Here is a 26,578-nt window from a genome sequence, read left to right on the forward strand (position 1 = left end):
GGAGGACCCAGCATCCCCCCCTTCCGGCTCTTTCTTCACCCGCGTACGTGCGCGTCCCGATCTTTCTCTTCCTTTATCAAAATTTTCCTCTTTTTCTGGAGTGTTCTTCTCCCCAAGGTTCGGGTCTAACATTCTCAAATTATTTGCGCATGTAACCTCTTTGCTGGCTGATCTGTGCGCAGGAGAAAGAGTTGGAGAGGGGAGGGCGGACCGGGATGGAGGGGGGAGGCGCGGCGGAGGAGGAGGCCAGGGCCGTGGAGGAGCTCCGGCAGGCGTTGGCCGCGCGCGATCTGCTGCCGCCCAAGTTTGATGACAAACACACTATGAGGAGGTATGCGGTTGTCGCTCCATGGCATTTCTGAATGTTTGTTATTCTCTCGGAGTTTGGTTCAAAAAAATGCACAAAGTATGAAGGGATATGGGTGGCTTGTGTTTGCTATGGAGTTGGCCACCAGTCATTTTTGTGGCGACTGAGTACAGACGATCGAAGGGGTGGCTCTCGAGGGTTCTATATATATTTTTCTCTGATATGATAATCTGTTTTTCACTGGCAATTAATTTGAAAAGAAATCAATTGTGACTAACCTTTTTGTAAAGGTAATTAATTCACTGACAAATTCACTGACAATCTTACGTTTCTCTCTGATCTGAGGTGTTATTCTTAATACCGATCCCTCCTTTCAGAAAAGGGAATGCATGCCATGTTCGTTTTTTTTTCTCCAGAATGGACGAGGAGGTGTACCAAGTTAGATGCTTATTAATTTTACCAAAACAAGAGTAATAATTTGCTTTTAATGGGTGGGCGAGCCTGTTAGCTGCACTGTGGTGACTCTTTACATCTGTCTTTTTCATGTTTCTAACCCACTGGTTGTAGAGATGAGATTTGTTTCTCGAGGAATGCAACACTTGGTTGGGAAAATAAAATAAGCACACATCTGTAACTTCTTAAAAACTGTCATGACCAGTCATGAGTCATATCAAGCATTTTGTCTTGATATAATTTAACAAAATTTGGAGTTACTGTACTCTTAATGGGTTCTGAGATTATGTTTTCGCCACCAAAAGTCCAAAACCGTGTCACTAAAAGTTGGGACAAAATTGTCTCACAATAATTTATTCGCAGGGGATGGGCCAACTTTTAACACAAGAACCAAACGTACCGTAAGGTTTTAAGACAGAAATATCTGTCCTGATTCCTTGATAGAAAGAACTTTATGGAATTATAAAAAGCAGTTCAAAATTACTAGTGGAATTTCTTCAAAGAAAGTTACCAGTGAAAGGAACTATATTGCAATTAAATTTGGTCAAACCGAATCGTTTCGGACTTTTGTTACTTGTGCTTTATCCGATGAAAGGAACTATATTGCAATTAGTGTTCATCCGTGGTACTGAATGTGGTGTCATTTGACACCGCATCACTGACACTAAACATGAGTATATCTAGTTTCTTTTTTTAGTTCTGTTTGATTCTTGTCGACTGGAGGTGAGTCTCCTTGCAAAATATGCAAGGGTAAGGCTGTCTAGAAATTACCTTCCCCAGAGCTTACACTCCTAAAATTTTCTATAAATTCTCTCATCTCAATTGGATATCTTCTGCATGGCAGTTTCCTTACGTTCACCAAGATTTACATCATATTGTCTTTAATTAACAATTCACTACATTTCAACTGTTTGTAGCATGTTCCAGCTGCACTTTCGAATAAACCACATACCAACATCTGAAAATATATCAAAGCCCCTAAGATGCAAAGTTCACATAAGGCCTATGTTACACAGCTTACGGGTATGGCTATATCACCATATGCAGTTTTTAAAAGCAGGAACATGTTGTTAGGAAAGTATTTATATTCTAAAAATTGCAGAAAGAATGAAGAGAATCTAGGAGACATTGAGAACTCAGTTACCTCGATGAAACTATATTCCTTGCTTCCTTACCAAATTGGCCATGCTGCCTACTCATCTCCTTCAGCGACTGCAACTTTAATTTGTGTTCGAAATAGGTCCGGGGCACCTATGTTCTGGTGTAGCGGGATTAGTATCACCTTGTTCGAAATAGGTCTGAGGCAGCTTTGTGTTCCAACATAGTACCTCCAGGTTAAGCTTTTTACATGAAGCGAGGATGAAAATGTAAGAGAGGGCCTATGCATATTTGTGCTCATTCCATGTGGGAGTTGGGATTTAAGGAGATTTTGGATGCGGCACACACTGATTACACTCAAGGTATTTAAAGCAAGGTTCATTTAACTTTGCTATAGCTGTCTCTGTATTCCCAGGCATACTTGCATCTGAACTGCACACTTGCTCCAGTACTATCTCCAAAATTACCTCATTATTCCATATAATGTCCTAGTTAGGGTTGAAAACGGTCGGGATCGGTCGGGATAACCCCGTTACGGTTTTCACTTTTACATTTTAATACGAAAACGAACAAGTCGAACACGAAAACGAATACGGACTCACGGGATACCGAAAACGAACCGATTCGAACAGATATATGTCGAAAACGAGAGGTCTACGAAAAGGCAAAATGGAAACACCGACCCGTACGGTCGTACTCAATCATCCAACAAACTTGACATGAGTACATGAAAACACATAGACAAATGATAATAACTCAAGTAATTGTAAACCATGATAATAATTCACAACCTCACAAGTTCACAACCACACAATAGTGTACAATACATAGTCACAACTGACAACTCACAAGCTCAAACTCGCCGGCTGTCTCGGGGAGGACCGGAGGAGGGCCTGGGGGTCTCGGACTCTCGGGGACGACGGGAAGAAAGTGGAGCGACCAAGGCCTCGAGCCCTCGAGGGAGAGAGGCGGCTGGTGAGTGGAGAGGGTCGAGCGGTGGAGGAGGGAGGCGGTGGGGTCAGAGCCTCAGGGGAGTCGGAGAGGGGTGCCCTAGTTCTTTTGGGCTGGCTGTCGAGGGGTTGGGAACGGACCTGGAGGGCTTCTTTACACGGGCTGCAAAAAAGGTATATTCCAAATTAGTAAAAACGGGATATCCCGACAAAATATGGGAAATACGGAAACAATTGGGATACAAGCCAAACCGTTTCCGTCCTGTTTTTGAATTTGACATCCTGTATTTCGTGATGGGAATAAGTCTCTGTACTTGGTCTTTGTGGGCAGGGTGTTTTTCTCAGCATTTCTTAGCATCTTGGACTGCTTTTAGAGCAGGTAGGACAGCAGTTTTAGAGCAGCAAGGACAGCAGCATCTTGACTACTTTTAGGACAGCATCTAGGACAGCATCTAGTTTGGCATCTTAGACTAGCAACTAGCATATCCTTGGCTGGCTAGGAGCCTATAAGTATGTATCTCCAACCCCTTAGATGGTATGGCATTGTGGTAGAGTTTGAGAAGTAAACTCAGAAAAATTCCCAACTCCTAGTGTCATATTCACTCTCAATGAGAGTGAAAATTCTGCTACTAACAAGTGGTATCAGGGCCGTACTATCCTGTAGCCTAAGCATCTCCTGCTCATCCCCTTCCATAGCCTCGCAGTAGCCCCTGCCCGCAGCAGAAGCGGCAGCAGCAGCAGTTCCGGCTGCTCCTGCTCAACCCCCTTTCTCTGTATAGACAAGCAGCAGCTTGTCTGATGGAGGATCCACTCCACGCAGCAGCAGCAGCAGCAGCCCCCCAGCAGCGCGCCATGTCCGCAGGACACTCGGCACTCGGTCGCCTCGAACGGCCGGCGCCAGCAGGAGGCCGAACTCGCTGCAGCGGAGGAGCGCGAGCGGGCAGCAGCAGAAACTGCTGCTGCAGCGGCAAGGGCGTCGAGGCTGGCAGCAGCGGAGCTGGCTGCAGCCAGAGCGGAGGTGGAGGCGGAAGCGGCGGCGGCTGCAGCACGTGCGGCGGCAGCAGAGGCCGATGCTCTGCGCAGCAACGCCAGCAGCTCCGTCTGTGCTAACGACAGCGCCGACACAGACCTCGAGCTGCTGGCCATGGATGCATCTCGAGAGCGTGCGGCGTGGTGGGCAGCCGAGCACGCCTATAGCGGCGCTCCCGGAGGAGGCCAGCACAGCGGCGGCGCTCCTGGAGGAGGCCAGCGTGCCGGCGGCGCTCCCGGAGGAGGCCAGCACGGCGGCGGCACTCCTGCCGGAGGCGTGCACGGCGGCGGCGCACCGGGCGGAGGCGCAAACGGCGGCGGCGCACCGGGCGGAGGTGCACCTGATGGCCGCGCGTTGGAGGCCCAGCGGTTGCGGGAGAGGGTTGCTCAGCTGGAGGCTGAGATGGCCCGTGACCGCCGACACGGCAGGCTCGACGGAGAGCGCGTCCCTCACAGGCGGCACGACTCCCTCTCCCCAGACCGGCGCCAAGGCCATTACGGGGTCCAGGCCGACGTCAGGGATGGTGGGTGGCCTACCCTCACCAAGACCAACTATGTCGAATGGGCCGCGATCATGAGGATCAGGGTCCAGGTGCGGCACTTGTGGGAGGCGGTCTACTACGGCGACGTCGATTTCGACGAGGATCGACGGGCGATGGACGCCCTCATTGCTGCAGTCCCGCCCGAGATGCAGTTCTCGCTCACACAGAAGGAGACTGCCAAGGAGGCCTGGGGACGCCATCGCTGCGGCAGCGACCGCGCCCGCAAGTCCACACTGCTGACACTTCGCAAGAAGTGGGAGAACCTGGCATTCAGACCGGGTGAGGACCTCGACGACTTCGCCCTCCGTCTCAACACCCTGAGGCAGAAGCTGGTGCAGTTCGGCGACGCCTCCTACGACGAGGAAAGAGCTATCGAGAAGCTCTTTCGTTGCGCTCCCCCGAAGTACAAGTAGATGGTTTGCTCGGTCGAGTCTCTAGTGGACCTCTCCACGATGTCGATCGAGGAGGCGATTGGTCGCCTCAAGGTCGTCGACGCCGACAAGCCACAGCTTTCCTCAGATCCTGTCACCATTGGCGGCAAGCTCCACTTCACTGGGAAGCAGTAGGAGGTCTGCCGAGGTGACGGGAAGAAGGGGGAGCCTTCTTCCACGACAGACGGCCGCAAGCGCGGCAAGCCGCACAAGGCGCAAGGAGGCGCCTAGGCTGGGGCTCGAGGACGTGCCGAGGATGGCGCGCGGGGAGGCGCCCAGGGTGGCGCCGTCGGCAAGCGCAAGCCGACACAGGACGATGTTTGCCGCAACTGTGGCAAGTCTAGCCACTGGGCCAGGGACTGTCGACAGCCACGACGCGGCCAGGCCTACGTCGCACAGGCGGAGGAGGAGGAGCCAGCTCTGCTCCAGGAACACACAAGCATCGAGCTACCTCCAGCGGCATCGGCCGCAGCGGCTCTCCTCCTCCTTGACGAGCCGAAGGCACACGCCCTTCTCGGCGACGGCTCCGGCGACGACAAGACCGACGGGTGGTGCCTTGACACCGGTGCCACCCACCACATGACTGACCGACGGGAGTTCTTCACCAAGCTTGACTCCAGCGTCCGAGGCCTCGTCAGGTTTGGAGATGCCTCCGGCGTGGAGATCAAGGGCGTCGGTTCCGTGGTCTTCACCGCCAAGTCTGGTGAGCACAGGCTGCTCACCGGAGTCTACTACATTCCCGCGTTGAGGAACTCCATCATCAGCGTGGGACAGCTAGATGAGAACGGCTCGTGCGTGATGGTTGAGGACGGAGTCATGAGGATTTGGGATCGCCAGCGTCGCCTTATTGCCAAGGTAACCAGGGGCGCAAATCGTCTCTATGTCCTCCATGTGCAGGTGGCACAACCCTTCTGCTTCACTGCTCGTCGGGACGACGAGGCGTGGCAGTGGCACGAGCGCTTTGGGCACTTCAACTTCAAGGCCCTGAAGTGGCTCAGTGCCAAGGAGATGGTGCGAGGCCTGCCGTGCCTCGACCATGTGGAGCAGTTCTACGACGTATGCATGTTGACGAAGCAGAGACGGCTCCCGTTTCCCCACCAGGCGAGCTTCCGAGCCAAGGAGCGGCTCGAGCTTGTTCACGGGGACTTGTGTGGCCCGGTGACACCGGCCACACCGGGAGGACGACGTTACTTCCTGCTGCTCGTTGACGACCACTCCCGCTACATGTGGGTGATGGTCCTCGGCAGCAAGGGAGAGGCTGCGGACGCCATCAGGCGCACGCAGGCTGCGACGGAGGCGGAGTGTGGCCGCAAGCTGCGCGTGTTGCGCACCGACAACGGCGGCGAATTCACGACGGCTGAATTGCGTCGTATTGCGCTGAAGAAGGCATTCAGCGCCACTGCTCTGCGCCGTACAGCCCGCAGCAGAACGGCGTCATCGAGCGGCGCAACCAGACGGTTGTAGGGATGGCCCGGGCCCTCCTCAAGCAGAGGGGGATGCCGGCTGTCTTCTGGGGAGAGGCCGTGGTGACGGCCGTCTACATCCTCAACCGCTCGCCTACCAAGGCACTCGATGGCAGGACGCCATACGAGGCTTGGCATGGGCGCAAGCCGGCGGTCTCCCATCTGCGGGTCTTTGGCTGCCTCGCGTTCGCTAAGGAGCTTGGCCATGTCAGCAAGCTCGACGATAGGAGCACTCCGGGAGTGTTCATCGGCTACGCAGAGGGCTCGAAGGCCTACCGCATCCTCGACCCGAAGACACAGTGTGTGCGCACCGTGCGCGACGTTGTGTTCAACGAAGGCCGGGGATGGGCGTGGGACAAGGCGGTGGACGACGGCTCGACTCCGACGTACGACGACTTCACTGTCCAGTACTTCCACTTCGAGGGAGCTGGGGGAGTAGGCAGCCCCTCTTCGACGAGCGTGCCTACCCCAGTCCCCGAGCCTTCACCGTCCCCGGCGCCTTCTACCCCAGCAGCACCACGCTCTTCAGCCAGGACTCGGGCTGCGACGAGATCGTCTTCGCCGACTCCACCACAGCCGGCGACACCATGCTCTCCAGCCACGACTCCAGCTAAGACAAGTTCCTCGTCGGCTCCACCTCAGTCGGCAACGCCATGCACTCCAGCACCGACAGCCACTTCTCCGGGCATGTCTACTCCAGCACTAGCTCACGTCGAGCCCAGCCCGGTGGAGTTCGCTACCCCACTTTCTCACGATGAGGAGCGCATCAACGCGTGCTACGACGACGAGCCGTTGCGGTACCGTACGATGGAGGTCTAGTGCCTCACGACCTGGAGGGGCAGTTGCATCTTGCGTGTGACGACGGCGAGCCTCGGTCTTTCGCAGTGGCCGAGAAAGACGCGGCATGGCGTGCCGCGATGAAAGTGGAGATGGAAACGGTAGAGAAGAACCGCACCTGGGAGCTTGTTGATCTCCCTTGTGGTCACCGCGCGATCACCCTTAAGTGGGTGTTCAAGCTGAAGAGGGATGAAGTCGGCGCCATCATCAAGCACAAGGCTCGCTTGGTGGCACGAGGTTTCTTGCAGCGGGAGGGGATCGACTTCGACGATGCCTTCGCTCCCGTTGCACGGATGGAGTCCGTGCGACTCCTCCTTGCGCTGGCTGCCCAGGAGGGCTGGCGTGTCCACCACATGGACGTCAAGTCGACGTTCCTTAACGGCGACTTGAAGGAGGAGGTCTACGTGCACCAGCCGCCGGGATTCGCGATCCCCAGCAAGGAGGGCAAGGTGCTGCGCCTGCGCAAGGCCCTCTATGGCTTGCGGCAGGCACCAAGGGCATGGAATGCCAAGTTGGATTCCACGCTCAGGAGGATGGGCTTCGAGCAAAGCCCGCACGAGGTGGCTGTCTACCGGCGGGGCAATGGAGGAAATGTCCTGCTGGTGGGCGTCTACGTCGACGACTTGGTGATCACCGGCACCAAGGTTGCGGAGGTGGCGGCGTTCAAGGAAGAGATGAAGGCCACCTTCCAGATGAGTGACCTGGGGCCTCTCTCCTTCTACCTGGGGATCGAGGTGCACCAGGACGACTCTGGGATCACACTTCGGCAGACCGCCTACGCCAAGCGCGTCGTTGAGCTAGCTGGGCTCACCGACTGCAACCCAGCTCTCACTTCGATGGAGGAGAGGCTGAAGCTGAGCCGTGATAGCAGGGCAGAGGAGGTGGACGCTACCCAGTACCGGCGTCTTGTGGGGAGCCTTCGCTACCTTGCCCACACACGGCCGGACTTGGCGTTCTCTATCGGCTACGTTAGTCGGTTCATGCAGCGACCGACGACGGAGCACCAACAGGCTGTGAAGAGAATCATCCGCTATGTTGCGGGGACTCTCGACCACGGCCTCTACTACCCGAGGTGCCCCGGAGTGGCACACTTCGTCGGGTACAGTGACAGCGACCACGCCGGCGACATTGACACCAGCAAGAGCACCAGTGGGATCCTCTTCTTCCTTGGCAAGTGCCTCGTCAGCCGGCAGTCGGTCAAGCAGCAGGTGGTAGCTCTATCCAGCTGCGAGGCCGAGTACATCACGGCCTCCACCGCTTCGACTCAGGCGATCTAGCTCGCTCGACTGCTCGGTGATCTCCTCGGCAGAGACGCTAGAGCGGTGGATCTCCGAGTGGACAGCAAGTCCGCTCTGGCCCTGGCAAAGAACCCCGTTTTCCATGAACGGAGCAAGCACATCCGGGTGAGGTACCACTTCATCCGAGGCTATTTGGAGGAAGGGAGCATCAAGGCAGGCTACATCAACACCAAGGACCAACTTGCAGACCTGCTCACCAAGCCTCTTGGGAGGATCAGGTTCCTGGAGCTCTGCTCCAAGATCGGGATGGTCCAGATCTCCCACAAGACGACGCACAAGACTTAGGGGGAGAATGATGGGAATAAGTCTCTGTACTTGGTCTTTGTGGGCAGGGTGTTTTTCTCAGCATTTCTTAGCATCTTAGACTGCTTTTAGAGCAGCTAGGACAGCAGTTATAGAGCAGCTAGGACAGCAGCATCTTGACTGCTTTTAGGACAGCATCTAGGACAGCATCTAGTTTGGCATTTTAGACTAGCAACTAGCATATCCTTGGCTGGCTAGGAGTCTATAAGTATGTATCTCCAACCTCTTAGAGGGCATGGCATTGTGGTAGAGTTTGAGAAGTAAACCTAGAAAAATTCCCAACTCCTAGTGTCATATTCACTCTCAATGAGAGTGAAAATTCTGCTACTAACATTTCATACCAATTCCAAATTTGTCCGAAAATACGAAAACGAGCGGGTAAAATGTAGAAATCGGGGTGGAACGGAACGGGATTTATCCCGACCGTTTTCAACCCTAGTCCTAGTGCCTAGATCATTTTCTGGCTCCCTCTAGAGCAGCAAAAGAGGCAGGTTGACGAAGAAGTTTGGAGAAATAAGAGGTTGACACAGACATGGTGTGCAAGGTAGAAGAGCAACTGGGGTGACAGTAGAGAAATAGCTGTTGATGCTTAACAGGGAGGAATCCTACAGCTACTGTCTGTGCAGATCAGGAATTTCAGAGCTCCACATATCATCCTAGGTATAAAAGATGAACAGATTCGTGGCTTGCTGGAGAGTTTTCATCCTGGCCACTGTGCATGGCAAATTTTCCCTGTGGTTTGCTCTACTGAATTGCTGCTGGACGGCTGATAGGCTGCCCAAGTGAGGCCTTCCTCACCCTTCTTGCTGCCCTCTTTGTGATCAAAGAGATGAGATCATGCAGCACCTTCTCTTCTCTTGTGTGTTCATGTGGCAAGTCTGGTTCTTCATACTCCAGCAAGTGAGGCTTGAATTCTTGGCAGATGGCACCACCTCCTTATGTTAGCAGTTTTCAGGATTGTGGAACCGATCCCTCGAACAGGTGGAAAGCAAACTGGAAAAGCCCTCAATTCTTTGGTTACCCTTGTGGCCTTGTTGCTTGGAAGATTTGGAAACACCGCAATGACTGCATCTACAACGCAGCATCCCCGGATGTAAATAGAGTTGTTAAGGCTATTGTGGAGGAAGGTGTTTTGTGGTGTGCTGCTGATGCAAAGCACCTCTTGCAGTTAGCATCGGCTGTGCTCGAGGCTCTTAGATTGGTTATTTGGTTTAGGTCGGGTTGTTTATTTCTAAAGTCAGTTGTGTGCATGTACTGATTTCTTGTGATATGTGGTGTGGTGTTATGTTGTGTTTAGTTTGCACTTATCTACTTTTCTCTTCCATGATAAAAGGATACCATTCTCCTGTGTATTTGGGAGAAAAAAAATGAACTAATTAAATGTACTGTCTACTAGAGAAGAACATGCAACATTGAAGCACAAAATGAGTAAATGCACATAGGAGGAAGAGATCAGTGGGTAGTGGGCTAGAAAGCAGAAACCAAGAACATCTGCCTCTATGAGTGGCGAGTTGACCTCCAAGTAGCGGTACGCCACTGGTAGATGACCATGGTTAGAAGTTGGAGCCTGATGGGTGTCTGTGCATGCTCCTATGCTAGATAGCTACCTTTGCTAGCTTAACCAGGAGGAGAAGTACATGTAGTTTCTACTTGGGATGTTGAGAGTTGGATTTGGATTGGGATTTTGTGTTGGATTTTGATCGACACTTTCTTGGGCATCAAAAGGAGTAGTGCTGGATCTACCATACTGGGTATATCACAGAGTGTCATAATGTATCAAGAGTTTTCTTTCTTTCCCTGCTGAAGTTATCCGATGTTTGCTGAGAAAGTATCCTATTCTCTTTTTATATCCCTTATGTTATTCAGGGAAATGACAACTGGATTAGGGCCTCATAGCCAAAGTATTTAACAAACTTGACAACTGGACCAAACGAAGTAGAATGATAAAAGCACAAAAGTTAGCCAATAATGAGTTTAGTAATACTACCATGCACGAAGAAATGCAACAAGTCTTTGTAATCTGTCTTTCAAAGTTCGGTAGTCCATCAGCCTCTTGAAGCTAAACAAGGTTGCAATGATGCTAACAGCAACCCCTGAGCATTGTACTTTAGGGATTCTAGGCAAATGTTCCTGCTCATAAAGTTGCGTTTACTTGGTAATATTAAAATGTGACACCAACCATATAATAGTTTCGTTCCCTAGATATAGTTTATTTACAATTTATGTTTCTTACCTTTCTCAAGACTATACCAGTATAGTTCTTTTACTCACCTGGCTTATGTTATTGCAGATTTCTAAAGGCAAGGGGATTTGATATTGACAAGACAATAGACATGTGGTCGGAAATGCTAAAATGGAGAAAAGAATTTGGTGCAGATTCTATCCTGACAGTAAGTTTTGTTAGTAGCTCAATTTTCACTCTCATTGAGCTGAGAGGATGACACTCAAGTTGGGGAAGTTTTCTGGATTTTTTTCTTCATTCACACTCACAATGCCATGCCTTCCAACGGGAGGGGTGGCCACGTATATATACAGCAGGCTGCTGGGCAGCAAACGAAGCCAATAATGCTAGTCTAACACTAGTCTAACTGCTGTCCTAGAGAGGACACTAACTGCTGTCCTAGAGAGGACACTAACTGCTGTCCTACGGTCCAAGATGCCTGCAGTCCAAGATGCTAACTGATGCTAAGGACCACAAAGACCAGCAGCAAGGACTTATCCATCATTCTCCGCCTAAGTCTTGTGCGTCGTCTTGTGGGAAGATTGGACCATCTTGTAGGAAGATTGGATCATCCCAGTCCTGGAGCAAAGCTCAAGGAACTTGATCCTCCCAAGGGGCTTGGTGAGCAGATCCGCAAGCTGATCCTTGGTGTTGATGTAGCTCGCCTTGATGCTTCCTTCCTCCAAGCAACCTCGGATGAAGTGATACCTCACCCGGATGTGCTTGCTCCGTTCGTGGAAAACGGGGTTCTTCGCCAAGGCCAGAGCGGACTTGCTGTCCACCCTGAGCTCCACTGCTCCAGTGTCTCTGCCGAGTAGATCACCAAGCAGTCGAGCGAGCCAGAGCACCTGAGTCGACGCGGTGGAGGCCGCTATGTACTCGGCCTCGCAGCTGGACAAGGCCACCACCTGCTGCTTGACCGACTGCCAGCTAACGAGGCACTTGCCGAGGAGGAAGAGGATCCCGCTCGTGCTCTTGCTGGTGTCGATGTCGCCGGCGTGGTCGCTGTCGCTGTACCCGACGAAGTGTGCCGCTCCAGGGCACCTCGGGTAGTGGAGACCATGGTCGAGAGTCCCCGCAACATAGCGAATGATCTTCTTCACGGCCTGCTGGTGCTCCGTCGTCGGTCGCTGCATGAACCGACTGACGTAGCCGACGGAGAACGCCAAGTCCGGCCGTGTGTGGGCGAGGTAGCGGAGGCTCCCCACAAGACGCCGGTACTGAGTTGCGTCTACCTCCTCCGCCGTGCTGTCACGGCTCAGCTTCAGCCTTTCCTCCATCGGAGTAAGAGCTGGGTTGCAGTCGATGAGCCCAGCAAGCTCGACGACGCGCTTGGCGTAGGCGGTCTGTCGAAGTGTGATCCCGGAGTTGTCCTGGTGCACCTCGATCCCCAGGTAGAATGAGAGAGGCCCCAGGTCGCTCATCTGGAAGGTGGCCTTCATCTCCTCCTTGAACGCCGCCACCTCCGCAGTCTTGGTGCCGGTGATCACCAAGTCGTCGACGTAGACACCCACCAGCAGGGCATTGCCTCCTTTGCCCCGCCGGTAGATGGCCGCCTCGTGTGGGCTTTGCTCGAAGCCCATCCCCTTGAGCGTGGAATCCAGCTTGGCGTTCCACGCCCTCGGGGCCTGCCGCAAGCCATAGAGGGCCTTGCGCAGACGTAGCGCCTTACCCTCCTTGCCGGGGATCGCAAACCCCGGCGGCTGGTGCACGTAGACCTCCTCCTTCAAGTCGCCGTTGAGAAACGCCGACTTGACGTCCATGTGATGGACACGCCAGCCCTCCTGGGCAGCTAGCGCAAGGAGGAGTCGCACGGACTCCATCCATGCTACGGGAGCGAAGGCATCGTCGAAGTCGACGCCCTCTTGCTGCACGAAACCTCGTGCCACCAGGCGGGCTTTGTGCTTGACGACGGTGCCGGCCTCATCCCTCTTCAGCTTGAACACCCACTTAAGGGTGATCGCGCGGTGACCGCGAGGGAGATCAGCAAGCTCCCAAGTGCGATTCTTCTCAATCACGTCCATCTCCGACTGCATCGCGGCACGCCATGCCGCGTGTCCCTCGGCCTCTGCGAAAGACCGAGGCTCGCCGTCGTCGCATGCGAGGTGCAACTGTGCCTCCAGGTCGTGAGGCACCAGTCCCGGCACCGGCTGATCACCGAGAAGGTCCTCCATCGTACGATACCGCAACGGCTCGCCGTCATGGTACGCGTCGACGCGCTCCTCGTCGTGAGAGAGCGGAGTAGCGAACTCCACCGGACTGTGCTCAGCACGAGCAGGTGTCGAAGTAGACGGGCCCGGAGGAGTGGCTATCGGTACTGGAGATCGCGGCGTCGCCGACTGTGGTGGTGCAGCCGAGGAACTCGGCGCAGCCGGAGTCGTAGCTGAAGGGCGTGGTGCCGCCGGTGTGGCGGGCGCCGGCGTTGGTGGAGGCTCGGGGACTGGGGTAGGCACGCTCGGCGAAGAAGAGCTGTCTACTCCCCCAGCTCCCTCGAAGTGGACGTACTCGACGGTGAAGTCGTCGTACGTCGGAGCCGAGCCGTCGTCCACCGCCTTGTCCCACGCCCATCCTCGCCCTTCGTCGAACACAACGTCGCGCGCCGTGCGCACACGCTGTGTCTCCGGGTCGAGAATGCGGTAGGCTTTCGAACCCTCCGCGTAGCCGATGAACACTCCCGGAGTGCTCCTGTCGTCGAGCTTGCCTATGGGGCCAAGCTCCTTGGCGAACGCGAGGCAACCGAAGACCCGCAGGTGGGAGACCGCCGGCTTACGCCCATGCCAAGCCTCATACGGCGTCATGCCGTCGAGTGCCTTGGTGGGCGAGCGGTTGAGGATGTAGACGGCCGTCACCACCGCCTCTCCCCAGAAGACGGCCGGCATGCCCCTCTGCTTGAGGAGGGCCCGGGCCATCCCCACCACCGTCTGGTTGCGCCGCTCGACGACGCCATTCTGCTGCGGGCTGTACGGCGCAGAGTAGTGGCGCTGGATGCCCTCATCCGCGCAGTACGCCGTGAACTTGGCCGCCGTGAACTCACCGCCGTTGTCGGTGCGCAGCACGCGCAACTTGCGGCCGCTCTCCGTCTCCGCAGCAGCCTGAGCACGCCTGATGGCGTCCGCAGCCTCTCCCTTGCTGCCGAGGATCATCACCCACATGAAGCGGGAGAGGTCGTCGACGAGCAGCAGGAAGTAGCGCCGTCCTCCTGGTGTGACCGGTGTCACCGGGCCACACAAGTCCCCGTGTACGAGCTCGAGCCGCTCCTTGGCTCGGAAGCTCGCCTGCTGGGGGAAGGAGTGCCGCCTCTGCTTCGTCAGCACGCAGGCATCGCAGAGGTGCTCCACGTGGTCGAGGCACGGGAGGCCTCGCACCATCTCCTTGGCGCCGAGCCGCTTCAGGGCCTCAAAGTGGAGGTGCCCAAAGCGCTCGTGCCACTGCCATGCCTCGTCGTCCCTGTGAGCTGCAAGACAAAGAGGCTGGGCCACCCTGACATGGAGGATGTAGAGGCGATTCTTCCCTCGAACCACCCTGGCGAGAAGCTGGCGACGGTGGTCCCAGATGCGAAGGACCCCGCTGTCGATCACCACGCGGGAGCCGCTCTCATCGAGCTGCCCAAGGCTGATGATGGAGTTTCGCAGCGCCGGGATGTAGTAGACTCCGGTGAGCATCCGGTGCTCTCCGGACTTGGCGGTGAGGATCACGGAGCCCACGCCCTTGATCTCCACAGCGGAGGAGTCCCCGAACCTGACGGAGCCACCTACGTCGACGTCCAGGTCGGAGAAGAACTCCCGCCGCCCGGTCATGTGGTGCGTGGCGCCGGAGTCGAGGTACCAGCCATCGACCCTGTCGTCGTCAGAGCTGTCGCCGAGGAGGACTCGGGCACGCGGCTCGTCGAGGTGGAGTAGAGCGGTGGCAGGCGGTGCTGCCGGATGCGGCCCCATGTCCCCGTGGAGTAGGAACAGTGCCGGCTCGTCATCCGGCTGGGCCTCCGCGACGTGGGCTTGGACCCCACGCCTCCGCTGCGGGCAGTCCCTGGCCCAGTGGCCGGGCCTGCCACAGTTGTGGCAGGCGTCGTCTCGTGCCGCCTTGGGCCTGTCAGCGGCGCCGCCTTGAGCATCTCCGCGGGCGCCACCCTCGGTGCGCCCTCGTGCCCCGGCTTAGGCACCTCCGCGTCCCTTTCGCGGCTTGCCGCGCTTGCGGCCACCGGTCGAGGGAGAGGGGTCCCCCCCCCCCTCCGGTCACCGCGCCGAGCCTCCCACTGCTCCTGAGTGAGGTGGAGCTTCCCACCGATGGAGATGCCTCTCGAGGGAGGCTGTGGCTCGTCGCTGTCGACGACCTTGAGGCGACCTATCACCTCCTCGATCGTCATGGTGGAGAGGTCCAGCAGAGACTCGATTGAGCGAGCGGTCTGCCTATACCTCTCGGGGACGCAGCGGAAGAGCTTCTCGACGGCTCTCTCCTCGTCGTAGGTGTCGTCGCCGAACTGCACCACCTTCTGCAGCAGAGTGTTGAGACGAAGTGCGAAGTCATCAACATCCTCACCTGGCTTGAAGGCCAGGTTCTCCCACTCCTTGCGAAGTGCCTGGAGAGTGGTCTTGCGGGCGCGGTCGCTGCCGATACGTGCCGCAGCGATGGAGTCCCAGGCCTCCTTGGTAGTTCGCTTCTTGGAAAGCGTGAACTGCATCTCGGGCGGGGCTGCTGTGATGAGAGCATCCAGCGCCCGTCGATCCGCATCGTAGTCGACATCGCCGTACCGGACTGCCTCCCACATATGCCGCACCTGGAGCTTCACCTCCATAACCGCGGCCCACTCGACGTAGTTGGTCTTGGTGAGGGTGGGCCACCCACCGCCGGGACTGACGTCCCTGACCACCGCCTGGAGGCCGTGGTAGCCGGGGGCGCCGCCGCGCGCACCCCAGCCAGGAGCGCCGCCACCAGAGGCGCCGCCTCCGCCGCCAGGCGCGCGGCCCCCTGGACCGCCGCCGGGCGCGCCGGCCTCCGGGCCGCCGCCGTGGGGGTGGGCTGCTGCCCACCGCGCGGTCCGCTGCTGCGCCCTCTCCCTTGCCAACCCCTCAAGGTCCCCGTCGGCGGTGGTGTCGCCGGCGATGGAGCCGCTGAGGCTGCCGCGCAAGGTCTCAACCTCGACCTCCACCGCACGCGCTGCATCCTCCGCCTCCGCTGCTTCCACCTCCGCCCGGGCAGCTGCCAGCTCCGCTGCAGCCAGCCTGGCCGCCCTCGCCGCTGCTGCAGCAGCTTGAGCCGTCGCTCGGCTGCGCTCCTCTGCCACGGCGAGCTCGGCGTCTTGCTGGCGCCGTGCGCTCGAGGCGACCGAGCGCTGAGACGGTGCGTCGGACATGGCGGGCCTCCAAGGGGCTGCTGCGTGGAGAGGGGGAAGGGAACGGGGGAGAAGAGGCAGCCGGAGCTGCTGCTGCTGTTGCAGCGGCTGGTGCAGCTGCTGCTGTTGCAGCGGCTGGTGCAGCTGCTGCTACTGCTGCACTAGCTGCTGGTGTTGGCTGCGCTGCTACAGCGGCTTCGGAGGGGGAGGAGCAAGAGATATCCAACCTACAGGAAAGTACGGCTCTAATACCAGATGTTAGTAGCTCAATTTTCACTCTCATTGAGCTGAGAGGATGACACTCAAGTTGGGGAAGTTTTCTGGGTTTTTTTCTTCATTCACACTCACAATGCCATGCCTTCCAACGGGAGGGGTGGCCACGTATATATACAGCAGGCTGCTGGGCAGCAAACGAAGCCAATAATGCTAGTCTAACACTAGTCTAACTGCTGTCCTAGAGAGGACACTAACTGCTGTACTAGAGAGGACACTAACTGCTGTCCTACAGTCCAAGATGCCTGCAGTCCAAGATGCTAACTGCTGCTAAGGACCACAAAGACCAGCAGCAAGGATTTATCCATCAAGTTTTGTTTTCTAAGCGTATTTGCATGTATATACATTCTAGCTATGTTGTCAAAAGGTTCAATCAAAAGAAATGTGCCAAAACACTAAAGAGTTATCTGTCTGGTTTATAGGTGTAATTATACCTCAATCAAATTGCTACTATTAGATATTCTCTCATACTGATTGCGATAGTTCTATAGAAAAATTAGTTTCAAATTACAGTTTTCTGTCAGATGGATCACTGCTGATCTGATTAAGACACCAATGTTTCATGTACAAAATCCATGGTTAAAATGGCTGATATTTATAGCTTCCATTTATGTTCTTCTCATAATAAAAGGCCCCTTGCTGAGATAACTGCTTCCAGAGATATATGATATGAGTCATGTGCAGCCACCTTTTAGGGCCTTTTCTCAACCATTAAGGAAAGCCATGGTGGCTATCTTCCTCCATGAATCCAGATTTAATTATGTTCCTCTTGCAACATTATTGATAACAAAGGATTAAATGAAAGCAGATCCTCTTGCAAAATTTTTTGCACTTTTATCTGATCAATGCATACTCTGATTTGTTTTGGCAATTCGACTCTTACTGTATGTTCTCATCCAATTATGCTAAATAAAAACTAGGCCAGTGGGGGAAGGCCGCCTTCAGAGTTTGTTTGTTTACTAAGAAGGAACCTCAGTCAAACCGGACGAGAAAACCCCTGAACCCCAGCTTCACCCAATAGGGCGGAATCGTAACCTGCCGACCACAAGGGGTCACCATTGCAAGTATCCCCAGGAGGCCCCAAACCAACCACAGGTGCCGCAGGCCTGGGTTGCTAGCGAGGGGATTTTTTTTTTGGTTCCACCAGGATTTGAACCTAGGCCAGTTGAACCTTGGCTCGTCTCCCTCAACACAGTTACTGCTACACTACAAGATTATTGGCCCCAACTATGATAAATACCAAGATGCAAAATATTCTATTAAAAGAAACTGCAACATTCAGTGATTTATTTCAGTTGCCCCCGTAACCTGCACATTTTCCGGTCAACTGAAAGAAAAGAGGCAATATTTCATAGACACTTATTATTTATTCATTTTTTAAATTGAAAGATCTGAAGTTTTAAAGATTTGTCATTATTGTTTTTAGAATTGAGGCTTTCTCATATATACAGCTGGGACTTTTGGGAGGTTGCACATTGCAACTTTTGCCTGGTTCACTACACCTTTTTGCTGCATCTCTGTGTGCTAAATTTCTTGCTTCATTGCATAAGCTTCCTGTGGCGACCTTGGTCACTTATTGCAATATATATTCCAACTATTCTAAATTTCTAATCAACTTCATCACCTATTATTCTGAAGATTGTGTGATAATAGTGGAGATATTTCAGGATTTTGTATTTGATGAACTAGAAGATGTTCTTCTTTATTATCCACATGGCTTCCATGGAGTGGATAGAGATGGTAGACCTATTTACATTGAGATACTTGGGAAGGTCGACCCAAATAAGCTCTTGAATGTGACAACAGTGGAGAGATTCTTAAAATATCATGTTCAATCACTTGAGAGGCTCTTTGCTGAGAAGTATCCAGCATGTTCTGTAGCATCAAAGAAGCATGTTGATACCATAACAACAATACTTGATGTGAAAGGAGTGGTACGTTGTTGATTATTTTGATGATGCTACAGATACCATTTTCAGTTTCTTGGTGATGACATTTGATAATGCAGAACTGGATGAAAGTCAGCAAATTGGCCCGTGAGGTTGTACTTCATATAAACAAAATAGATGGAGACAATTATCCTGAGGTAATTTAATACCTATCTATTTTAACATACGGATTTTCTGAAATTCATCTAATAAGTTTGCTTGTGCAGATTTTGCATAGGATGTTCATTGTTAATGCTGGCAGTGGTTTTAGATTATTGTGGGGTGCTTTGAGAGGTTTAATTGATCCAAATACAGCTGAAAAGATAGAGGTTAGATAGAAAAGGAACTTGCAAGAATGCTTGCAAATCCAGGTTATGGAATTCTTAATACTTTGATTCCATAATTTGCAGGTATTGGGAGAAACATACCGATGCAGACTGCTTGAACAAATTGATAAGAGGTTTGACACCTTTCTTTCTGATGTATATATATATTCTTTGTTACAAATTTTATAACCACTAATCGCTGTGCTATAAAGGTTATTGGAATTTAGTCCACGTGTTTCCGTAATAATATTTTTCTCCTTTTTAAATATGGGATTGTCAACAACTGAATAGATGTTGATGTTGAGCATCTTAGTTATTTATCTAAGAACCCAGTGAAAGACAAATTTATATGTCTTTTCAGTTCTTTTCTTTCTGAGAATGAGGTAGGATCTATGTAATGGATCTATTTAATGGTGCATATTTGGCCCAAGGCCCACATGCACCCAATAGGCTCAGACAGGGCACAGCACTGTTCACGTCAACATATTACTTGGCCGTTTAGTAGATTAGGATATTCCCCTATATGAAAAGTGTCACACCCGATTTATAAGGACATAAACCGAGCAATCATATATGCGTCAAAATCAAGTCACTCATATATACAGCAGAATCATCAAGATATCACAACACGTATCTCGAAATAAAAGCATATAAATCATAAATGAATATCTTTATTACAACTGAATCAAGAATCAGTTTAAGGAATGCGGAAGCGTAAAAAAAATAAATACAAGAAGAATAGGGCGCCACAGGGACGTCGGCTGGGAGACAACGCCTAGAAATCGTCGAGTCCGCTGATGTAATCCTCCACGTCGCCTGGTACTGAGCAGCAGTCGAAGATATTCCCAAGAGAACAGAAGAGTAGAGAAGGCAAGTGTGAGCACACAACTTGTACTCAACAAGTATAACACGAATTATGAGGCTCTAAGGTTAGCTGACTCAACTGCACTAGCTTTTAATCTTGGCAAATTTTATTAAAGCTATTTACTACTAGTGGATGAATTACCATAACCCAAGTTACATAGTAATTAATCAAATTTAATTATGAGTCTACTGACAACCAAGCCAAACCACCAAAGATAAACCCCCCTAATCAGACGGAGGATCTGGGTCGCTCATGACCATGAGCACGGCTAGTATACCAGTTTTACACTCTCAAGAAGTTGCACAACTTTACCCACAAGTCGTGAGCTACGCTAGTTGTTCATCACACTTCCTTAGGTGAGATGACTAGCAAGCTCACTACGAGACCGTTACAAAGGATCACGTTAGTAAGGTGTAACCGCTAAGGATTCTGGATCAGCGACAATGGGGTCCACCTCACGGGGGTACAAGACACACAACACAGACCAAGCCGGAGGAGCAGGGACCATTGAAGCTTACCACCCCTCTTGCCCCGCAGGTAAGTTACTCCCAAAGCAAAATGACCTAATTAGTAAGTCAAGACCATCCCATTCTAGTCTTGTGGTTGCGCGGTTATCCCAGGTTGTCGCTCTATGAACCGGTCCTTATGGAGAGTGGCCAACCAAGCACTAAGCACCGTGCTGGCCCCCTAAACCATGTTTCTAACAAAAACATATTTTTAACGAGACGTGAGCCACTCAAGCACACAGCACAGAGCGCCACTCTCAGGATCAAGTTGCATATACCATTAATCAAGTTTAATTAAAAATGACCATTATATGTGAGAGCGCAGCACCTAGCACAACTAACCACAATGCAACCCAAGGTATTATATAAAGGATAACAGTGGCTAGGAAATCCTTATAGGCATACAGTATTAAAATGCAGTATGAAATTGTATTTAAAAGTGATAGGATGTTCACGTTATATTTGCCTTCCTCAAAGTTCTCCTGCTGCTGCTCAAACTGTTCTGCAGAAAGGGGTTCCTGGTACTCGTCCAAAGGCTCAGCGTCTACTCACGATCGCACCGCCAAAATATGGTCCAGCACATACACATACATGCAAACAAAGACAAAAGATAAGAAACAGTACAACATTACATAAAAACAGCACACAAAACTATGATAGAACTGTTCTACGCGTTACAACGATCGCGTCAGCGCGAAAACCAACTAAAACGGAGCTAAGACTCGAAAGCTAGAGCTAAAACAAGGTCCAGGGGCTTTTCTGCGAGAAAACAGAACTTCCAGGGGGTTCTGGGCAAAAACCAGGGACCTAAACGTAATTAAACTATAGACGCAGGGTCTAACATGTAGAACTGCGCTTCAGCGACGGCGGACCCTATTTCTGGAAAGCTCAGGGGCTTCAGCGTAAAAACTAGGGCTTATCTGGAATTTCTTTTGAACTGGAATGGACTGCGGGTTGATTCCTAAGAACTCCAGGGACTCTTTAGCAAAAGCACGAGCGCTGACCGGTATCTTCGGTCGTAGGCCGTCGGATCTAGATCCAACGATCCGGACCCCTACTTGTTCTAGATCTAATCCTGCGCGTTGAGCACGGATCGGGCGGCTCACGAGGTTTGGGCGCGCGGGGCGGCAGCGCTTGGTCGCCGGCGACCTAACTCCGTGGCGGCGCGGCTCGGGGCTCGCCGGAGTTCATCGTATCCGATGCTCCGGGGGTCAAATCAACCGGGTTTTGGGTCCGGGAGGTTCATCACGCCACGTGTGATTCACCTGAGCACTAAACTGGGCTTGGGAATGCCCTGGGACACGGATGCGATGGTGGTGGCGGCTCTGCGCGGCGGCGCTCGCCGGCATGCAGCGTTCCGGCTGCAGGAACGACCTACGGTCTACTGGAACTAGCTCAAAAGGACCAGGGAGGTAACGCGGTGCTCACCGAGGGCTCGGGACAGGCTGGGACGCGGCGGCAAGGTGACCTCGGCGGGGCCTGGCGGCAAGGAAGGCCGGCGCTCGTGGGGAAAGGCCTCGGGGTGCGCTGCAGGGCTCCTAGCACCTCAGTCAGCGGCGCACGCAGGCGGTGAAGGTCGTGCCGGGGTCGGAGGGGCCGAAGATGCGGCGGCGCAGAGGCTCGGGCAACGTCGGCGGCTTACTCCAATCCGAGCGGCGGAGTGGCAGTGCAGGGGCTCGGGGTGCGCTGGAGGAGGTGCGGCGGCTTAGGGTGGCCCCAAGGGGCGGCTGCGGATAAGAAGAGGGGGCTGGCAGCCTCGGCGTGCGGGTCAGCCGAGCAACGAAGCTCCCGCTTCTCACGGGGTCGTTGCGGCTCGTCCCAATCCGAGCGCAGGCGCGCTTCTAGAAGGGCCTAGGTGTGGGGCGGAACCGACGTGCGGCTCGGGTCAGATGCGGCGCGGGGGAGAGGGCCCAGGGGTGCGGCGGAGCGGGGCCACGGCCAGCGACGGGGCGGCCGGGCCGGCGAGGAAGAAACAGGGGAGGGGCGCGAGGAGGGAGATGAGCCTGACCAGTGGGACCGCCGGGTCAGAGAGAGAAGAAAGGGAGAGTGAGCAGCTCGGGCTGGGAAGCTGGCGGCTGGGCCAAAGGAGGGAGAGGGGAGAGGGAGATGGGCTGCCGGGGAAAAAGGGCCGGCCCAAGAGAGAGGAGGGGGAAAAAGGGCAGGCCGGGCTGTGGCCTTGGCTGGCTTCTCTTTTTCCTTTCCCTTTCCTATTTCTTTTTCAAACAACTCAATTCAATTTGAATTCAAATGAGATTTGAATTCAAACTCAACTATTCAAACAAACAAAAGAGATGCACCAGCATGAATGCATAAACATGTTGACCCTAAAATAAATTTTAATTACTTGTGATACAAAATTAATTTAAATGCAAGATAAATCAAGAAAAACCTTAGAAATTTTATTTATGCCAAAATAAATTTATTATAATTTAGGAAATTTACATTAGGGTGTTACAAAAAGTATAGCTGTGCCTTTTAGATTATTCCAGACTGTAGTAGATTACTTAGGCATCAAGTTAGCCTATAAGAGGTAGTCTATCAATAAAGGGAAAAGCAGGAGTGGAGGGGGTAAAACCCTAAACTCTCTGGCGGCCTGGCTGGCAACTGCCCCTCCCTCCCTACATTTTGTTAATCTCACGCTGGAACTAATGGTAGGGCAATATGTGATGGCCTGACATTTTTTCATGCCTCTCTTTGTACTAGTTTTAATATAGATACTGGTTTACATATATACTAGTTTTAATATAGATATTGGTTGACATATATATTTTTGTTATTTTGACCATTTCGCAATGGCACAGTTTTTTGTGGAATGAGGTCATTAGTCCACATTTCTTTTTTTTTTAATAAAGTGCAGTCAACTGCCGGATTTTCTTGGTGGCTCCTGCTCTTGCTCGTGTGAGGGAGGCTGTCTTAGGTCGAACAAAGGACCCTGGAATCAGATGATGACTGTATGATTATTTGAACATGTTCTATTAGTAATATGGCATTGTATATACAAGTCATTAATAAACTTTTTTTTTAGTCAGATAACCTTTCAGAAGCAGCACCAATGGAAACTGGACATCTCTCCAGTGAGAATTTGGTTTGTCAGGTTATGCAGTTTCTGCAAGTTATTGCAATGATGACAAATCATAACTACTAATTATCATCATGTTTTGTGCCTGCAGGACATGGAGCCAGATGTGCAAATGAAGTTGGAGAACTCCCAGTCATCTGGTTCATCCAGCATTCCACTCAAGATGCTATCCTCCCCTAATACCCCTGTTAGTATTATGATCCAATTCCCCCATTTCCATTCTCAAATCCATTCCAACACGCACATGCACAATAATACTCATGTGCACACACAAAGCTAGGCTGCTGTTAAAGTTACCTTTTGTCTTATTGTTATTGAGTAGGCATGCTGTAGTTGAATGTACCTAAATGAACACCAAACGTGTTGCTTGAATGTGAGAATAACACATTTGTGCCCCGAGAATTATGCTACTTCCAATACAAATTAGGTCATGCTGCTTTGAGCACATAAACTAAGCACTAAGAAAATGACCTTGGTTTGGTACCTTTCATTTATAACACATACATAAGCCATGTTTATCTTTGGTAGGCTGAACATGTCCTCAATAACATATTGACCTTCAGAAAATTTAGAGTAAAATTTTTACAAAACTACAGCTAGATTTGCAAACTTATATGTTTACAAAGTTGAAGGGTGTCAATGTATCACAAAACAACAGATTTTACCAACTGGCTTGGCAATAACAGTTTGGGGCATATGCAAAATAAATAAATAAATAAACTCTAAAATGTAAATAGATGTTTAAAATAGGTATGCTGTTTCAAATGTAAGTTATGTCTGCATTAATATGAGCCCAGTGAATATTGTATATTAAGTAATCAAATTAAGCATATTAATTACATAAAAATGTAGAAATTGAAAGATTTTCATGTTCAATTTGAATTTCCAGGTATTTGTTTCTTTCCAGCCAGTTATAACCATAACATGTAATCACCTTATGATGCACTCTCCAGGTCACTAGGAAGGAAAATGTGGTCACTCCAAGGCTAATTACAGTCAGTTCAACAGTGACATGTACGTTTTGAGATCGCTCAAATCTGTGATTTGCATATTATTGAAGTTTTGTTTAGTATTTATAGCTGATGTCTGAAAGCATTTAGTATCTCTGCTTCTGGAGGTAGTGCTTGATTATTTTCCTAATACTGCAATAGCCTTTGTTTCCTTGCACTGCCTTTTCACATTTGGTGTCATTGAGGAGATAAATGCCATCTTCATTTGTTTACTTGTGTCATAGCAAAAGTTTTTTGTTCTGCTAAGGAGCCTTCTGAGTACCACTGCAAATGATTTTTTCTGTAACAGTTTATTAAGATATTTGTTTGGTTTGTAAATGTTGATAGGTGGAAGCATGCATTTGGTTATACCTTTTATTAACTGTTAGCAGCTCACTGTGTCAGGATCTCAAGAAATGTTATATGTGTGGAACTGTTGGTTTATATTAAAAAGAGTAGCTGTTGGTAGGAAGCTGAGCCTCGGTTGGTTGAGGGTGTGGATGTTCACCTAGTCTACCCAGGTTCAAGTCCTTGCCGAGGCGAATTTGGGTGCCTATTTTCTTCTTAATATTAATATAATAATATAAAGCCACCTGCATCCTCCTAGGTTGGTTTAGGCCCTTTCTCTTTTTTTTGTTTTTTTGAGGAGTTGGTGGTGGTGGCAGTAGCAGAAGCACTGCTCTTCGTTTTTTAAATTTTTTCTTTAATTCCCTTTTTGTTGCTAACGTTGTTTTTGTTGTTTTCTTTCTGGGGACCACATCTGATTATACTATCCTTTGCAGGTTTTCAGTTGTGTCATTCTGTTTGGTATCACCGATTGCTGAAGTTGCTTGTAGATGTGATTAAAGTTATCTTCGTATTTCTATGGAGGCTCCTTTCACTGGCTCCACTGTTCTCTGCTCTAAGGAGGGTAGCCTCTCACTGCATTAAAACAAGTTCCACAGGTGAACATGTACATATGCCAGGCATGAAGTCAAGTGGTCCCATTGACAAAGATTGCACGGCCCCATGCTTAGAGAGACTAAAAAGGCTAGAGCACATGGTCATGGAGCTGAACCAGCGATCTCCAAGAATTCCTCCAGAAAAGGAAGACCTGATAGAGGAGTCAATGAGGCGGATTAGATCCATTGAGTGTGATATAAAGAAGACTCAACGCGTAAGTAACTTCACGACACATATTTCATCATTGGTCTATCTTGTTGTCTACTCAGCTATAATTTCCCTGCATTCTTTGAGTTTTGTCAATCACACTCCTGTCGTTGAGTTTGTTTCAATTCATTTGCAACCAATCTGAAACGTCCCGTACTAGACTCTGCGAGTGCACAATGCATTCACAAAAGATATGTACGGCTTCACCTTGGCATTCCCTGTTGAAAAAGGGTGATGAGACGTGCAAGTCATGAATTCTATTTGCAGGATCACTATTAGGGAATAGATTGCAGCCGAAATTGAATTTTAGGTCTATTCAAAGAATAGTGATTTTCTATCTTGCGATTTTTTTCTATTTGTAGGCATTGAATAGGACATCGTTGAAGCAATTAAAGTTGGAACAGAGAGTGGAAAATTGGAAAGACTCCATGTTATCAGTAAGTTTTTTTTTCCTTTTGCAAGGGACAATTGATTTCTTAGCTTCACTGATTCTGTTCCGTTATTACCTATGTGCTACACCTGTTACTTCACTGCGGTTAACTTTCACTCGGTGTGTGCAGAACTCATGTCGGTTCAGTTACTGCAAGGCCATTTAACTGGAAAACCTCCATTTCCTACATCAGAGAACTAACGGTTTGTTGCACGGTAAAATTGTGCATACATAAAAATTATAGTGTGACGTAGGATTTAAGGTATAGGCTACAGCTGTACATAATGCATACATGTGATGTTACTACTTACCAACATCACAAATCCTTTGACCACTATTCATTCGATCGCCATGGACGAGAGATAAATGTAAAAGGTTGGTTGTGGGGTTTCCTTTTTTCTTTATATCCAAACTGTTTGTATCACAACAGCCATCAGAATATCAGATTGGATGTTTCACGTATAGCATGCATGCCCATGCTGTAAGTAAAATCTACACTTCAAACTATGGAATCAACGTGTGTATGAGCATGAAACTTGCAGTCTGGCTTGATGTGATCTACTGATCTTCAACTGGGTGATCCTTTTGTTGGCTTGATGTGATCTTCAAATTAAACCAAACACCTCCATTTTGTTGATGGCAAAGTGGTGAGCACTGGTGCCCTGGCCTCCGTCACAAATGAGATAGACACCAACCTCCATCCGAAATGAGCCTGCTGCATTGCTTGCTTCACGAGAAACCCTGCTCTGCGTCCGACAACAACGCCCAACGC

At 51.2% G+C, this 26,578-nt stretch overlaps 1 protein-coding gene across 3 annotated transcripts; it reads left to right on the forward strand.

The window, feature by feature from the left end:
* The first annotated feature begins 51 nt into the window (after window positions 1-51).
* LOC112885418 (phosphatidylinositol/phosphatidylcholine transfer protein SFH9-like) lies at window positions 52-26,313 on the forward strand. 3 transcript variants are annotated; one of them, XM_025951040.1, is made up of 13 exons: window positions 52-331; window positions 11,002-11,101; window positions 18,202-18,468; window positions 18,543-18,620; window positions 18,690-18,791; window positions 18,873-18,922; window positions 23,017-23,110; window positions 23,185-23,244; window positions 23,330-23,425; window positions 24,192-24,252; window positions 25,010-25,383; window positions 25,739-25,813; window positions 25,937-26,002. In XM_025951040.1, exons 1-13 carry the CDS (start codon window positions 216-218, stop codon window positions 25,970-25,972), a joined length of 1,509 nt encoding a protein of 502 aa, XP_025806825.1. In that variant the 5' UTR covers window positions 52-215; the 3' UTR covers window positions 25,973-26,002. The 3 variants fall into 3 exon arrangements, with proteins under 3 accessions (XP_025806825.1, XP_025806826.1, XP_025806824.1); XM_025951041.1 differs by having other exon boundaries at window positions 23,189-23,233; XM_025951039.1 differs by having other exon boundaries at window positions 54-331; window positions 23,185-23,253; window positions 25,937-26,313.
* The last annotated feature ends 265 nt before the right edge of the window (window positions 26,314-26,578 follow it).

The sequence above is a fragment of the Panicum hallii genome, chromosome 3, assembly GCF_002211085.1.
Source record: "Panicum hallii strain FIL2 chromosome 3, PHallii_v3.1, whole genome shotgun sequence".
Lineage (NCBI taxonomy): Eukaryota > Viridiplantae > Streptophyta > Magnoliopsida > Poales > Poaceae > Panicum > Panicum hallii.

What these genes read in the sequence shown, in the direction of transcription:
- LOC112885418 (XM_025951039.1), top strand. Translation starts at nt 216, where the DNA reads ATGGAGGGGGGAGGCGCGGCGGAGGAGGAGGCCAGGGCCGTGGAGGAG. An exon ending in GACAAACACACTATGAGGAG is followed by an intron (nt 332 to 11,001) that starts GTATGCGGTTGT and finishes ATGTTATTGCAG; the next exon opens with ATTTCTAAAGGCAAGGGGAT. An exon ending in CTTGAACAAATTGATAAGAG is followed by an intron (nt 18,923 to 23,016) that starts GTTTGACACCTT and finishes AATAAAGTGCAG; the next exon opens with TCAACTGCCGGATTTTCTTG.